A 14,104-nucleotide genomic window follows, 5' to 3' on the forward strand; every position below is an offset into this window, starting at 1 on the left:
CAACAAAGCCTACCCAATTTGATCTTATGAACCCAATGATCAGCCTTAGGAGCTGTCATAAAGCGTGAGATGTAGCTGATGTCAATAGCAAAGAGGTAGATGAGGTTGCCTACTAGTTGCATGTACATAGTATCATCAACGGGAAGAGAATCAGACTTGGCTAATTAATTGAGACCTTTCTCCATGGGTGTAGATGCAAGCTTGCAATCCTGCATACAAAATTTGTCTAATAGAGCCCTAGCATATTTGGACTAAGAGATGAATATACTAGAAGACTATTGTCAAACCTCAACACCTAGGCAATCATGCATGAGCCCAAGGTCAATCATATCAAAAGACTGGCATAAATTATGTTTGGTTCCCTGAATCAAAGATGTTGAACTTCCAGTGATGATCAAATCATCCACATAAATAACAAGGATGATGTCATTGTCAGTACTCTTAATGTACAAATTTGAGTCTAAAGAACTCTTCTTGAAGCCTTGATCACTAAGGTACTTGTCAATTTTTATGTACCATGCCCGAGGGGCCTGCTTCAAGCCATAGAGAGCTTTTACCAATCTAAGAACCAGATGGTCTTTACCAGCAACTTTGAAACCAGGAGGCTGCGTCATATAGACCTCTTCATGGAGATCACCATTCAAGGAAAGCATTCTTGACGTCCACCTAACGGACCTTCCAGCCAAATTGTGCTGCCATGACTAGGACTAATTTGATGGTGCTCATCTTTGCAGTAGGAGCAAAGGTCTCCTCATAATCAATGCCCTGATGCTGAGAAAAGCCCTTCACAACTAAACGAGCTTTGTAATTATCCAAAGTACCATCACATTTGTATTTGATTTTGTAAACCCATTTGCAACCAATGGGTTTCTTCCCTGGTGGAAAATCAAAAAGGACCTAGCTGTTATTCTTTAGCAAGCTCTGGTGTTCTGATGTCATGGCATATACTCTGGAATTCCTTTAGCCTCGAAATATGTTTGAGGTTCAAACACACTATGATTATTGGCCATGGGAGCAAAGTTAACAGACTCTATAGGTTTGCTCTTTTTCCAAGCAGTTCTCCCATCAATGAACTCATTATCATGAAGATCAGCAAGTGTCTTAGCCCACCACTTCGGCCAGAGAGGAGAACGACCAACATTAATATCAGGAGATGCTTGGTGATCAAGTTCCTCATTAGAAGAATCTGGATCAAAGTCAGGTGAAGCATCTACATATCTGGTTGATCCTGTAGGAGAAGCTAGAGGTGTCTGTATAAGGATCACTGGTATAACTAGAGCTGCAAGAGCCACTAAAGCCCTCCCATCAAGTGGAACTAATGGAAGCCTAACTCCCAAACCAAGAGCTTTCATAGGCTGGTCTAATGGATCAGGAACAGTAGAAACAAGCATGAATGGTCCTCGCTGCTCATCAAAGACTACATTACGACTGTAGATGAGACGAGATGTCTCAACATTGATCAAGCGGTAGGCTTTGTGAAGACTATTGTATCCAACAAACATGAGTTTCTAACTCTTGGCATCCAACTTCGTGTGTGATGCATCAGGGATCCAAACAAAAGCAAAGGAGCCAAAAACCTTCAGGTGACTGATTCTGGGCTTGCGACCTGACCAGGCCTTTTACGGAGTTTTACCTTTGACCGCCACTATGGGTGACCGGTTCGACAGATAAACTGTAATGTTAACTACTTCTACCCAGAACTTCTTCAGAACATGTCTATGTTCGAGCATGGATTGAGCCATCTCGGTGATTGTTTTGTTCTGACGTTCAACTACACTGTTTTGTTGTGGTGTGTGGGGTGTGGTTAACTACCATTTGATGCCATGAGTATTCAAAAAGCTAGAGAATGCATTAGAACAAAATTCTCCCCCATTGTCTGACCTAAGAGTAATAATAGATTTCCAGACTCTTTTTCAACTAAAGGTTTGAACTTCTAAAATACAGGAAATGCAACTGATTTCTTTTTAAGGAAATACACCCACATTTTTCTACTGAAACCTCAACAAACAACAAAAAATAACTAGACCCAAGACTAGAAGGAGTGGCCATAGGGCCGCAGATATCGGCATGAACAAGTTGAAGTACCTAAGAAGGTCGCCATGAATCGCCACTAGTGAAAGGTGTGCGATGTTGCTTCCTAGTCCGGCATGCATCACAAACTCCAAGATGTTGAGTCTGAATATATGGCAATCCAAGGACAAGCTCATCCCGAGCAAGCTGAGAGAGATAATGCACATTGAAGTGCCCATATTATTGATGCCAAAGTGTGCTAACAGAAGACTACCAAGCAGCCATAGCCAAGTCCCAAGAATCACCAGAATTAGTAAGTCGGAAAAGACCATGATCCTTAAGACCCACTTCAACAGTAGACTAAGTCGCTCGATCAATGATGGTACACTGATGTGAACTGAAGGTGACATCCAAGTGTGGAGAATGTCGCAATAACTAACTGACTGAGAGTAGATTTAGTTCCATCCCTAGAACATGGTATACATCGAGGAAAATGAGATTCCTCCCAGCAGATTGAATCTAAATGTTGCCTTTGCTGACTATAGTGTACTCTTCTCCACCACCGAAAATAACAGAATCTGAATAAAGCTGGTAGGCAATAAACCAATCTCTCTGGTGAGTAAAATAATGAGAGGCCCCTGAATCAATGTCCAAGAAGACGACTTCACATGTTCAATAGGTCTTTTAGCCATGAAGGCATAAAAGAAAGATTTTGTGTGCTTTGTGTGCTTTGCACTATTTGCTTTGGGTTGCAAACCTAATTGCTTAGAATGTGCAGCTAATCGTTTTTGACATTCAACCTTCATGTGCCCAAATTTGTGACAATAGTTGCATTGAATGTTTTTTCTTCTGGGAGCCGCCTGAAACTAGAGCAGAAGACTTCTTCTGAGACAACTGTTGAAACTTGCCTTTATCCTTCTGAAAGGATTTAGCAGCAAAAGCTTGCTCTACGGAGGTGGAGTTGGAATTGCTACTGAACTGTTGTTTCCACCAGTCTTGCTAAAGTAGAAGTGTGCAAAGATCAGATCAACACCAGAAGATGTGATGTTGAGAGTCTTGATAAAATGTTCATAGGATTTTGGTAAACTCCGAAGAGTGATAACCACAATGTCCTCTTCCTCCATCTTGCGACCGATGGCAAGCAACTAATCACGGATTTCCTAAATCCTATTCAGGTGAGCCAGGAGCGAGGTGCACTCATCCATGATAATAGAAAACAGAGTGTTCTTCAAGAAGAAAGCTTTGTTTTTGTTAGAAGTCTCATGAAGACCTTTGAGATGGGTCCATATCTCAGCAGTTGTCTTGCCAGATGGAATCTGAGAGAGTTGATCATCAGCCACGCATCACTGCCTCTCGATTATTCATATCCCAACTATCTTGATCAGTACCAGAAGCAGTCGGACGCTTCGTAACACCCAGAACAATTTGATCAATATTCCGATATTCAAATATTGCTATGATTCGTTGCTTTCAAGTGCCATTAATTCAACCATTGAATTTGGAGTTGTGCTCGAGCATAATGTTTTTCGAAGATACCATGGTACATTTTTCAATGAAAATATGTAAAAATATGTGAAGGCATGTTCTTTGATGCAAAAAAACGGAAGAACCAGAAAATTTGGAGAATGACCCAAAAGAGAGCTCGAAAAACACATAAGAAAAATGTTGTCGTTTTTTTTTATCCGATGGCTCGGAAATTGAGGCACGAAAATCAAGGTGCCCAGAAAAATCTGACAACAACCCAATTGAGCTCTCGAAAAATCCACCAAAAGTCTAAAATCAAAAATAAATTTTTGAGCTCAAAAAACTAGGGTTTCGAGCAAAAAACCAGGTCGACAGCCATGGAGGTCAAAACAGCAGAAAAAATGGCTTTTAGCAGGCAAAAAGCTTGTTGTTTTTGTAGAAGGGATGTTTTGATAGGCGGAGAATGCAAAAATGACACAAAAAATGACTTCCAGGCATTGTATTTGGGCCAAAAAATGGTGATTTTGCAGAGACACTACAGTAGACACACGACCTCAAAAAACGGGCTGAACAAGGTTATGGATGCTGCATTTTTGAGACAGGAAGTCAAGGCCCAGTAGCTCGCGTTCATGGAGGAACTAGGTGTGATTTCTTCAGACTTTCCCAACCTTCAACTTTCACAGAATTTTTCCAGACTTTACCAATAGTGATTTGCAGATTTGGAGCCAAAAAACAGACGTGATTTGGCAGATCCAAGCTTGAAAAAAAATGTGATTTGCAGACTTGTCTCTTGAAAACCCTAGCCAAAAAAAGGTAATGAACAAACGAATTCCTCATGAAAACAGAAACCCTATATGGGTTTTAGAGAAAATCCGAGAAATAATTTCGAAAGAAATTATAAATTTGTCCAAAAAATTTGAAGTATTGGCTCTGACACCATATTACGGAAGTAATTGGAAAATATTGGCTTGTTATTAACAAAGACCGAGAGGTCATTATATACAAAATAATGGAACGATGTTTCCTTAGGAAACGATCGTAAAGAATAGAAACATACTATTCTAGCTGAAAGAAAGCTAAAAAAGCTACAGCTAACTAAAGCTAACTAAATATTTACAATAGATTACCATTAACTAATAATAGACGATTATCTATTATCATAATACTTGCAAATAGTTTTCCTTTCCCTCTAGCATTGAACTCCACTCTGGCTTTGCTGTTCTTTCCCACTGAAGACTCGTATTTGTTTCTAATCATCAATGCAGTTCTTTTTATCTTAAAAATAGGTGTTTGGTATAAATTTATGGGTTTCAAATACCGAGGGTAGTTTCCAAACTTACACTCAAAAGTCTCAAATAGTTCAATCACATTTGGATTTTTTCCCTCTGATATGATGAGATTTAATGCAATATCAAAAACTCACCAAACAATGGCACAAGAATCCCCTTCATTTTTAGTTTTCATATAATAAAAAGATGACCTTTGTCCAAAATTGTTTAAAAGTTCAAACATCATCACTACACAAACTTACCTGTCATTATAGCAATATCCTGGAGTAGACCCTTCTTTCTATCACCATATCCTGGAGCTTTGATGACTGCGACTTTGATTAGCCCACGCATTTTATTTATAATCAAAGTAGATAATGCCTTCCCCCGAACTTCTTCTGCAATCACAAGCAATGGAACACCCAACTGTCTGATCTTTTCCAGAACACCAATTATATCTTTTTCTCTTACAATTTCCTGGTCTGTGACCAGAACTCTGGCATTTTCAAACTCCGCAGTCAACTTTCCTTCATTAGTGACAAACTTAGAAGAGATATAGCCCTTATCAATCTGCAGACAAAAACAGTTTCAACTATTACCAGAAAAATACAAAAGACACAGACATTCTCCAAGGGACTGTTTAGAGTGGTATGTATTCCATCTATCTCACCTTCATACCCTCCTCAACAGTAACAGTGGTTTCAAAAGATGATGAAGATTCCATATACAGTACTCCATCAGGCCCAATTTTATCAATTGCATCAGCAATCATTGTTCCAACCAAATCATCATTTCCAGATGATATTGAAGCAACAGCTGCCCAATAAAATTTGTTCAAGGTAAGAATTTGTCACATTACATATGGTCTATGCCTTGCATGAAGGAGCACTGTAAATGATCATGTCTATACAAACCTTTAATATCCTTTCGACCATTTACAGGTTTCGACTTTTTCCTCAGCTCCTCAAGAAGCCCTCGCACTGTTTTATCTATTCCCTTTTTCAGAGCAACTGGGTTAGCTCCTGAGCGGACATAAAGAAGCCCAAGGTTGATGATTTCTCTTGCTAGAACAAATGCTGTTGTTGTTCCATCACCAGCTGAGTCATTGGTCTTGCTAGCAACCTGCAAAATTACCTTGCTCAGAATCAATTTAGCCACTATTACTGCATAAAAATCTCCATGTATATTAAAAAATTAAAATGTAACTCTAATAAATATAACCTCTCGGATCAATGTTGCTCCTATATTTTCCATTCCATCAGGCAGGTCGATTGCACGAGCAATAGTGATTCCATCGTTAATCACCTTTGGTGTTCCAGAATTGTCTAAGACAACATTGCGACCTGAAAATTTTCATTAGTAGGTTATGACCCTCATCTTAGAAAAGCAGAGTGGACATTAAAAAATAGACAATACAGTAAAAATTGAGCAGAGAATTAGAAATGGGTCAGAAAGTGAAAACTGAGAGCACAATAGGAAATTCACGATTATGTGAAAAGCGAGTAAATAATTATTAATGGTCAAGAGATGAATTTACATGTAGAAATAGATCTGGGAACAAAGGATACACTATGATAACTGGGAAAATCTTGTAAATTTTAGCACTGTCATGAGGCAATAAAAGACTGCAAGCACACAAGCAGCTCTGAGCAATATTAGTAGTGAAGGAAGATGCTTACACACAAAATCAGCGAGCGAAACCCAATATCCTGCATCCTGATGGGCAGAGTTTTCAGCACGCATGGTGCTTACAAGTCTCCCTTGTCTCATAATAATTAACAATTTTATTGTGCATGCATAGACAATTTTATTATCATTCAAACTTCAAGGCTAAGTTAGTAAATACACCCATTAAGTATCCCAATCCCATACCCAATCAGACCAAGTATCAGTCTAACAACAAGAGCATATCAGCAACGGACAGCGTGTATCCCTGACACCCCAGGATCCTTTTGGATGCAGCAACTACACGAACTGGCCACTCCCATGTGTTCCGATGACCTCTAGGCATGGTATTTATAGAAAAAGTAAAAAATGAAAAATAAAATGTATTTTTAGAGATTTAGACAAAAACAATACCTAAAAAGTGCCTCCAACCCTAAATTGCACCCACTACATTTCTTTTGACAAAAATAATTATATTTTCATATAAATTTATTTTTGTTTTGCCATTTTTGCATTTTGGAAGACTGGTATTTTTCCAGAGCAGAAAGATCAAAAAGTGTCAATGGGACATATCTAGCTCTCTCAATGTAATATCCCCAAATAAAGATAAAGGAAAAAATACAATATTCCCAACTATATGCAACAGAAAACTCTAAAATTTTATTTGCAAATATGAAATTCTTAAAAAAAATCAGATTTAGATTCAGATTATTGATCTAATTTTTGTGCTAATTAAAATAAGTTTCTGAGAATTTTTTAGCATAGAAAAGTTTCAGAAAAACACTCTAGATCTGCCCAAAAAATTTAGAAATGACTTGCATTGACTTTCTTTTATTTTCTTGAGATGAAAATGATTAATAGCATGAAGATTTAGACAATTCAGACACAAATACCTCAGAAATATCTTCAGACCCTACCTGCCCTTGCCAAAACTCCCAGAAACCTGTGCCAGGTCTGTTCTACTTGTCCTTTTGTTTCTATCTTCTATGATGATCAGTAACATGAAGACACCTTGCAGTAGATTATCCAAAGCTTAACGTAATGCTTGAACCTCACCTTCAAAAATGGTCCCTAAAAAAGAATCACAGCTCTGAAAATTGTGCACTAGAGCATGACGAAATCCCTCTGACTAAAGCACGCCCTTCTAACTAGGGGAGCCATACCTCTCTCCGAAGCAAAGGATCCTCGAGGGTTTCAGACCTTAGGCCAGAGACTGCAGCAGCAATAGAGAAAAAGCTAAGAACATAATGAGATCCAAGAAACCTAAAATGTTATATTACGACTCTCAAAAGAATGATTTAATAGGTGATAGATCCATTGCAAATTCAATCTGATGATCCAAAGAAAACCCCTTAAATGAGCCAAAAGGCTCCTTGGAATCTCAGACCCCCTTGACATTTTTGGTGCATGTTTAATAAAATCACCTAAAGCACAGGTCTCATAAGTCACTAAACTTAAAAGGCAGGGAGGCGGGGGGGGTGGGGGTTAGGCTGGAAATCACTAGTTGCATAAGATGTGCCCGCAACTTAAAATCACTTAAGTAAAAAGACATGCCCACAACTTAAGAACAGAATAGAGAACAAGCCAAAGACTCATAACACTTACCCAATAATGCTCTAAGTCCTCTTCCTCTTGGGTAGTTGTCCCCAACTTGCATCCTCCAAGTCAAGCTTTTCCACTAGATAAGATATTCATAAATTATTTTTCTCCTTAGCTTCTTCTCTCTTTCTTGCAAAATTGTCTCCAAAATGAGTAACAACTTACCTTCTTCATCCATGGGGAGCAATTCTACAAAAGAAATCACTTCTTGTCCAAGAGACTTCTTGAGGCATGGCACATGGAACAAATTATGGACTTTGTTTATCAATGGTAGCTCCAACTCATTCACTACTTCACCAATTCTTTTAATCACTTCGAAAGGCCCATAAGGCTTCGGTTTAAGCTCTTCTCCTCTACTTACTTTCAATAAGGATTGTCTATAAGGTTGAAGATGCAAAAGAACCATGTCTTCCACCTCAAAAGACCTCTTGACCAGCATATTTCTTTTTTACCATTTCTGTGCAATCTGAAAATATCCTGAAGCGTCTTAAAGATATCTTTATTCACTTTGGCCCACTTGAGCTTTTGGAGCACTAGAACAAAAAATAAACAAATCCACAAATGTAGAAACTTTGTGACTAAGCTTTAAAAGGGGTTGTACCTATGCTCATATGATATGTAGTGTTGTGACAAAATTCTACCAATTGTAATAACCTAGCCCATGCCTTTTGATAGACCAAAACACAATTTTCCAAGTAGCCTTCAAGCCATTTATTTACAATTTTAATTTGCTCGTCTGTTTGAGGATGATAACTAAAGCTATTATTGAGTCCTGTTCCAACCAGCTTCATCAACTCTGGTCAAAAAGAGCAGATGAATATGTGATCTCTAGCACCTCAAATTCCCTTTGTAATGAAGTATGAACACTTGTTCAAAACACAGACCAGCAACTTAGGGTACTTTAAACTTGAAAGACAATGACATTAAGTGACCATATTTAAGGAGTACCACCACAACAAAAATACAATTCCTACCATTGATCTTGGGCACCCTGAATTGACACCCATTCATATTTATTCCCACTTTTGATTGGTAGAAAGTGGATGTACCAAGCCGGCTAGAAAAGAAACTTAAGCTTTTTCCCTTTGGCACTCCATGCCTTCCCCCACATGCTAGATCCTCTTTCATACCTTTCCATGAAAATATTTCACAGTTGTACCTGTATGTCTTCAAATAACCCCAATTACCAACAAGCTGGTTGTTATGGACACCAATAAGAATCTTATGTTTTAGCTTTCCAATACATAATAGATTCTATCTTTATAATAGAAGATGTCATTCATCAATACTTTATACCTTTTACCAATGATTTTACTATCTAGCATGTCATGAGCATGCTGTTAGTTTCAATATTTTACTAGTAGGTGATGTTAGAAATAGGAAATACTGAGGTATTTCACAAACTTTAGCCCAAAACTGGATATCTTTAACAACTTTATAACTTGCATAAGAAAGTAAACTAACTATGCTAAACAGTAAACACAACCATTCAATAAAGTCACTCATAACACCATATTTTGTTAACTAGGGAAACCCCGGTGGGGATGGTACCCACAAAATGATCCACTAATCAAAAGTATCTAGTGAAGGATATTGACCCTGCTAGGAGTCTATTACATCCGTATAGCGTCTCAGACAACCCTATTAGGAGTTGTTATATACAATTACAAAATGTATGCAAGATGACCCCATTGCCCAAACATGCAATGTACAATTAAGTTCTTCAATAAAAGGAGATAGATACAAAAACCTCTTTACACTGCTGCTGATATCTTCAATATCTGATACTGTCTTTGCTGCTCTTCAAAACATTATCACGATTCGCATTCCTCTAATCATACATCAGAATTCGCATCACAAAATATTACATCAATATCGCATTCACTCACATAACTTCACATTTAGCAATCTTCTTTTATACCTTGCTAATTATCAAATATTTGCCCAGTCAACCTTCATACCTTTATATACTTCATGAAAACACAATATTAACTCTTGCTGACTTAGGGTTAACATCTAGGATGTTGTCCCTAATTAGTTAAGTAATTATTTTGTAAACAAAATAATTCCTTAACCCAAAATTACCCATTTCCTTATGCTCAGTTCTGCCTGTACACTGTTGTAACTAGTAAATCCGTCATAACTCTGTCCGTACTGACCATACTGTCCTATGGACTTGATTATACAATCCTCATACTCTATACTATCTGCCCTCAAGTGCGCACAAGCTAATATAGCCTCTGTAAACCGCGCTTATCAAAACCTCATCTGTTCTGAGTCCTGACACATAAACTATGTAACACTTAGATAATTTTCTAAGTATACATGCCATAACTTTATCTTCCTATTTTGCTCACTTCATATAGCTGATATGTTTTCATAAATGACAACATCAAAATATCTAACTAGCTAAATTGCCAACAGGTGATCCATCCAAGAGGCTGAAATTCCTGAAAGTGAGCAAAATGAAGGGTTGCTATAATGCATCAGAAAAAATATCATTATTTTGTTGACAAATTCAATATCAAAGTTTATTATGGTCGCTCCTCACTATAAACTTGCTGCCCAAACATTACTTTTCAAGTGCATACATGATTGCCAACATTTCCTCATCATATTACAGAACCTCTTTTCAACCTCATTCAATTTTTGGAACTCATAAGCAATTGGATGCTTGTCTTGCATCAAGATCGGGCCCCATATAAATACTAAATGCATCACAATCAAGCACAAAATGCTTAGATAAATCCAATAAAGCGAAAATGGAAAAGGTGCTTATCACCATTTTTAGATGGTCCATGGTCTTTTGAGTCTCATATGTCCAAACAAAGGCATCCTTTTTGGTCAAATCTGTCAAAGGAATTGTTGATGAAAGAATCCCTTCATAAACCATCTTCCTAAGTGCATAGACCAATGAAACCCATCAAATGCGATATGATCTTTGGCAGTGGCCAATCAAGTACAGTTTGAATCTTCTCCTTTGCACTGCCTTCACAAACATGTCCCAAATATAATGCTCATCCCTGTTGAATTTGCACTTAAAGGCTTTCGCGAAAAAAGGAGATAGCTCCTAGAACAATTAACACCTCATCAAGATGTCAAGTGCGCTCCTCCCAAGACAATTTGTATGCCAAGATGTCATCAAATTAAACTAAGAATTATTTCCACTACTACTTATTGAACATATGGTTCATGCAAGATTGAAAGGTAGTTGGATCATTTAATAAACCAAAAGGCATCATCAAATACTCAAGATATCCATACTAGTACCTAGAGGCTATTTTATGCACATCCCACTTCGGAACCCGATCTGATGGAATCCAAAAATAAAGATCTATTTTTGAGAAATAGACTACTTCATGTAGCTCATCCATTAGCTCATCAATATGCGGAATAGGATGCTTTTTCTTGATGATCCTATTTAGTGTGTGATAATCAATCTACATCCACTTGGTGTCATACTCCTTCACCAATACATCATAGGAAGCAAAGGGGCTAGTACTAGGTTGTGCATGTCTTGTTGTAATGTCCCCAAGTTAGTTCAATTAGTTTATGCATAAATATAATTGAATTATTTTCTTTAAATTAACGTTTTCCATATTATAAATATAATAACTATATGCGAATTTATAATAAACTATATGCCAACTGAGAAATTCATGCTATCCTTATTATTACTCCAGTCTATGAGAATGCTAAGATTTAACAGGCTGCCCTCAAGGTTTTTCAAATCCAAGCCCTCAACTGAAAGAATCCCTTCATAAACCATCTTCCTAAGTGCATAGACCAATCAAACCCCTCAAATGCGATAAGTTTTTTGGAGGTGGTCAATCAAGTACAGTTTGAATCTTCTCCCTCACATTGCCTTCACCAACATGTCCCAAATATAATGCTCGTCCATGTTGAATTTGCATTTAAAGCCTTTCTCTAAACATGTCCGCAAGGCACTTGGGGTTGTTGATCCCTACCCTATCTTGGAAATGACCGATTGGTTGGATTTACAAAGGCCTCTCCCTGAGTAGATCGTTGCACCTCTCTTACAGACTTAATAATAATAGGTCTTGAGCATGTACTTATATATTTGTTTATAACAATGGCTGGCTATCAATGTTTATTAAATTTATTAAGATGGTGTAATCAGAAAGACATTCAGAACATACCAATTATTTATTTATAATCTGTGTCTTTCTTCTACGGTGCCTCTATTGTGTGTATGTCTGTAAGTATTATTGTTGTCTACGGAGAATAATATCCCATTGATTATTATCCTACAATTTACTCTTGCGATAAATTCCTAGATGTTATTATGGTGCTTTTTTCTCATATTCCTTTGTTATAGTCTATATTCCCCCATTGATTGAGTTTGAATTTAGCTTTTATATCTTTATAACCAAGAGGTGACAGCTTTTGGAGTTCAAAAGTCATTTCCTTCCATTATATTTGGTTCTTTCATTAGTAATTATATTATATTGTATTTGGTTACTGTTCATTTATTTATTTTATTCAATCCTATTTTTTCAAATAGTAGACATCACAGTCTTACCGTCCCCCAAATTGCTTGTCCTCAAGAGTTATGTTGATTTTATAAAAGTTTTTTCTATTATTAATCTGTAAATTTATAACCTTTGAGTCTTACTATTCTAAATAAATTAAATATAGAATCACATCCATTTGAAAGTATGAAATACATGAATATATGAAGACACAAAGCATAATGAATAATACACTTTAGTGCATGAAGACACGAAGAATACACATTAACGCATGAAGACATGAAGCATACACATTATACTCACCTTGCTAGATTTCTTCCTATTGAAATAAATGTGTCTTTCTATCCAAAACATCTATAATTTGTTTCTTTGCTTCAATATTTTCTCAAGCACACATTATGTGTTTCTAGCTTCCTTTTTATATACAAGAATGATTCTTTGTTTTGTTCTTTCACCCTACAAGTTGGCAGGATGGTGTTTTGATACCATTTGTTATGTCCCCAAGTTAGTTCAACTAGTTTATGCATAAATATTCTTGAATGAATTCTTCAGATTAACTTATTCCATGCTATAAAGATAATAATTGTATGTGAGTTAATAAAAAATTATAAGATAGGATATTTTTATTAATGTCCAACAAGAGACCACAAACAGGTATAAGGGTCTAAAAAGCATACAACAAGACTGTAGCCAGCAGCAAGAGCACCAAATAGTGTCTATAGAAAGAACAAAACAAGAAAGCAAAAAGCCAAAACAAGAGAAACCTAAGAACTCCTCACAAGTGTGAAGTTGTTCATAACCAAAGGGTACAGTTTGGGGCAAGGGAGAGCCCCAAGCCATTTCAAAGAGCCACTAGAGATAGGATGATGTTGTCGCGAGTACCTTCTAGGAGGTCTCATAGATCTGGTGTGTCTTGAAGAAAGACCAAACGACCTCTTCCTCCCCTAGGCAAGAGACCTAGGAGACCTAGCAGAAAGTGATGAGCTCGTCAGAAATCTGTCTCGACGGGAACTGAAGCTCACGAGTGTGATCCCAAAACTACATGGCCTCCTGCTAATAAAGGTTAAGACAGTGCTGACCAATGTATCTAAAGAAAGCGGATAGGCCTAAACGCCCTCTGAACAAGCAATAAACCCTCCCCCAGATCTCATAGTAGATGGGGTAACGGAAAACAAAATGAGTCTCCCACTCCACCTCCCCATGAGAGCAGAAGCGGCAAATCCTGTCCCATCTATCAATTTGATGGTTTGTCTATATGCGTCACCAATGGGAGCCCATCCTAAAGGACCCCAAGGAGATGCATTGGGCATGAGTCCAACAGCGGGTGAGGTATTGAGGACGAACAATGATCCCATTCTGAATATCTATGTAATGCTTAGCATAGAAGGTCATACTCGGGCGGAGTCCCCCTAGAGGGTTATTCCATGTCGTGATAATATATTGTTTGTAGATGTTGATCCAGACATGCTCATTCAACTCGTGCCAAGACAAAAGGATGTGAGCGGGGGCATCTAGAGAGAACTAGAACAAAGGAGGCAATCAATCACGATCCCAACCAAACCAAAAAGAGCAGACCTGGGTGAACCAACGGATCAGACTTTGCAA

At 37.6% G+C, this 14,104-nt stretch overlaps 1 protein-coding gene across 1 annotated transcript in view; it reads right to left on the reverse strand.

Moving 5' to 3' along the window:
- Positions 1–14,104, reverse strand: part of LOC149530759 (ruBisCO large subunit-binding protein subunit alpha-like) — a 42,381-nt gene that overhangs the window by 3,589 nt on the left and 24,688 nt on the right. Inside the window, exons 3-6 of the mRNA XM_089811663.1 lie at positions 5,964–6,085; positions 5,657–5,864; positions 5,413–5,558; positions 5,006–5,312 (exon numbers count right to left, since the gene is read on the reverse strand). Coding sequence (XP_089667789.1) covers positions 5,006–5,312; positions 5,413–5,558; positions 5,657–5,864; positions 5,964–6,085 — 783 coding nt within the window. The remainder of the gene's footprint in view (positions 1–5,005; positions 5,313–5,412; positions 5,559–5,656; positions 5,865–5,963; positions 6,086–14,104) is intronic.

The sequence above is a fragment of the Cupressus sempervirens genome, chromosome 11 (genome assembly GCF_028749045.1).
Source record: "Cupressus sempervirens isolate cs-2001-9-10 chromosome 11, ASM2874904v1, whole genome shotgun sequence".
NCBI lineage: Eukaryota > Viridiplantae > Streptophyta > Pinopsida > Cupressales > Cupressaceae > Cupressus > Cupressus sempervirens.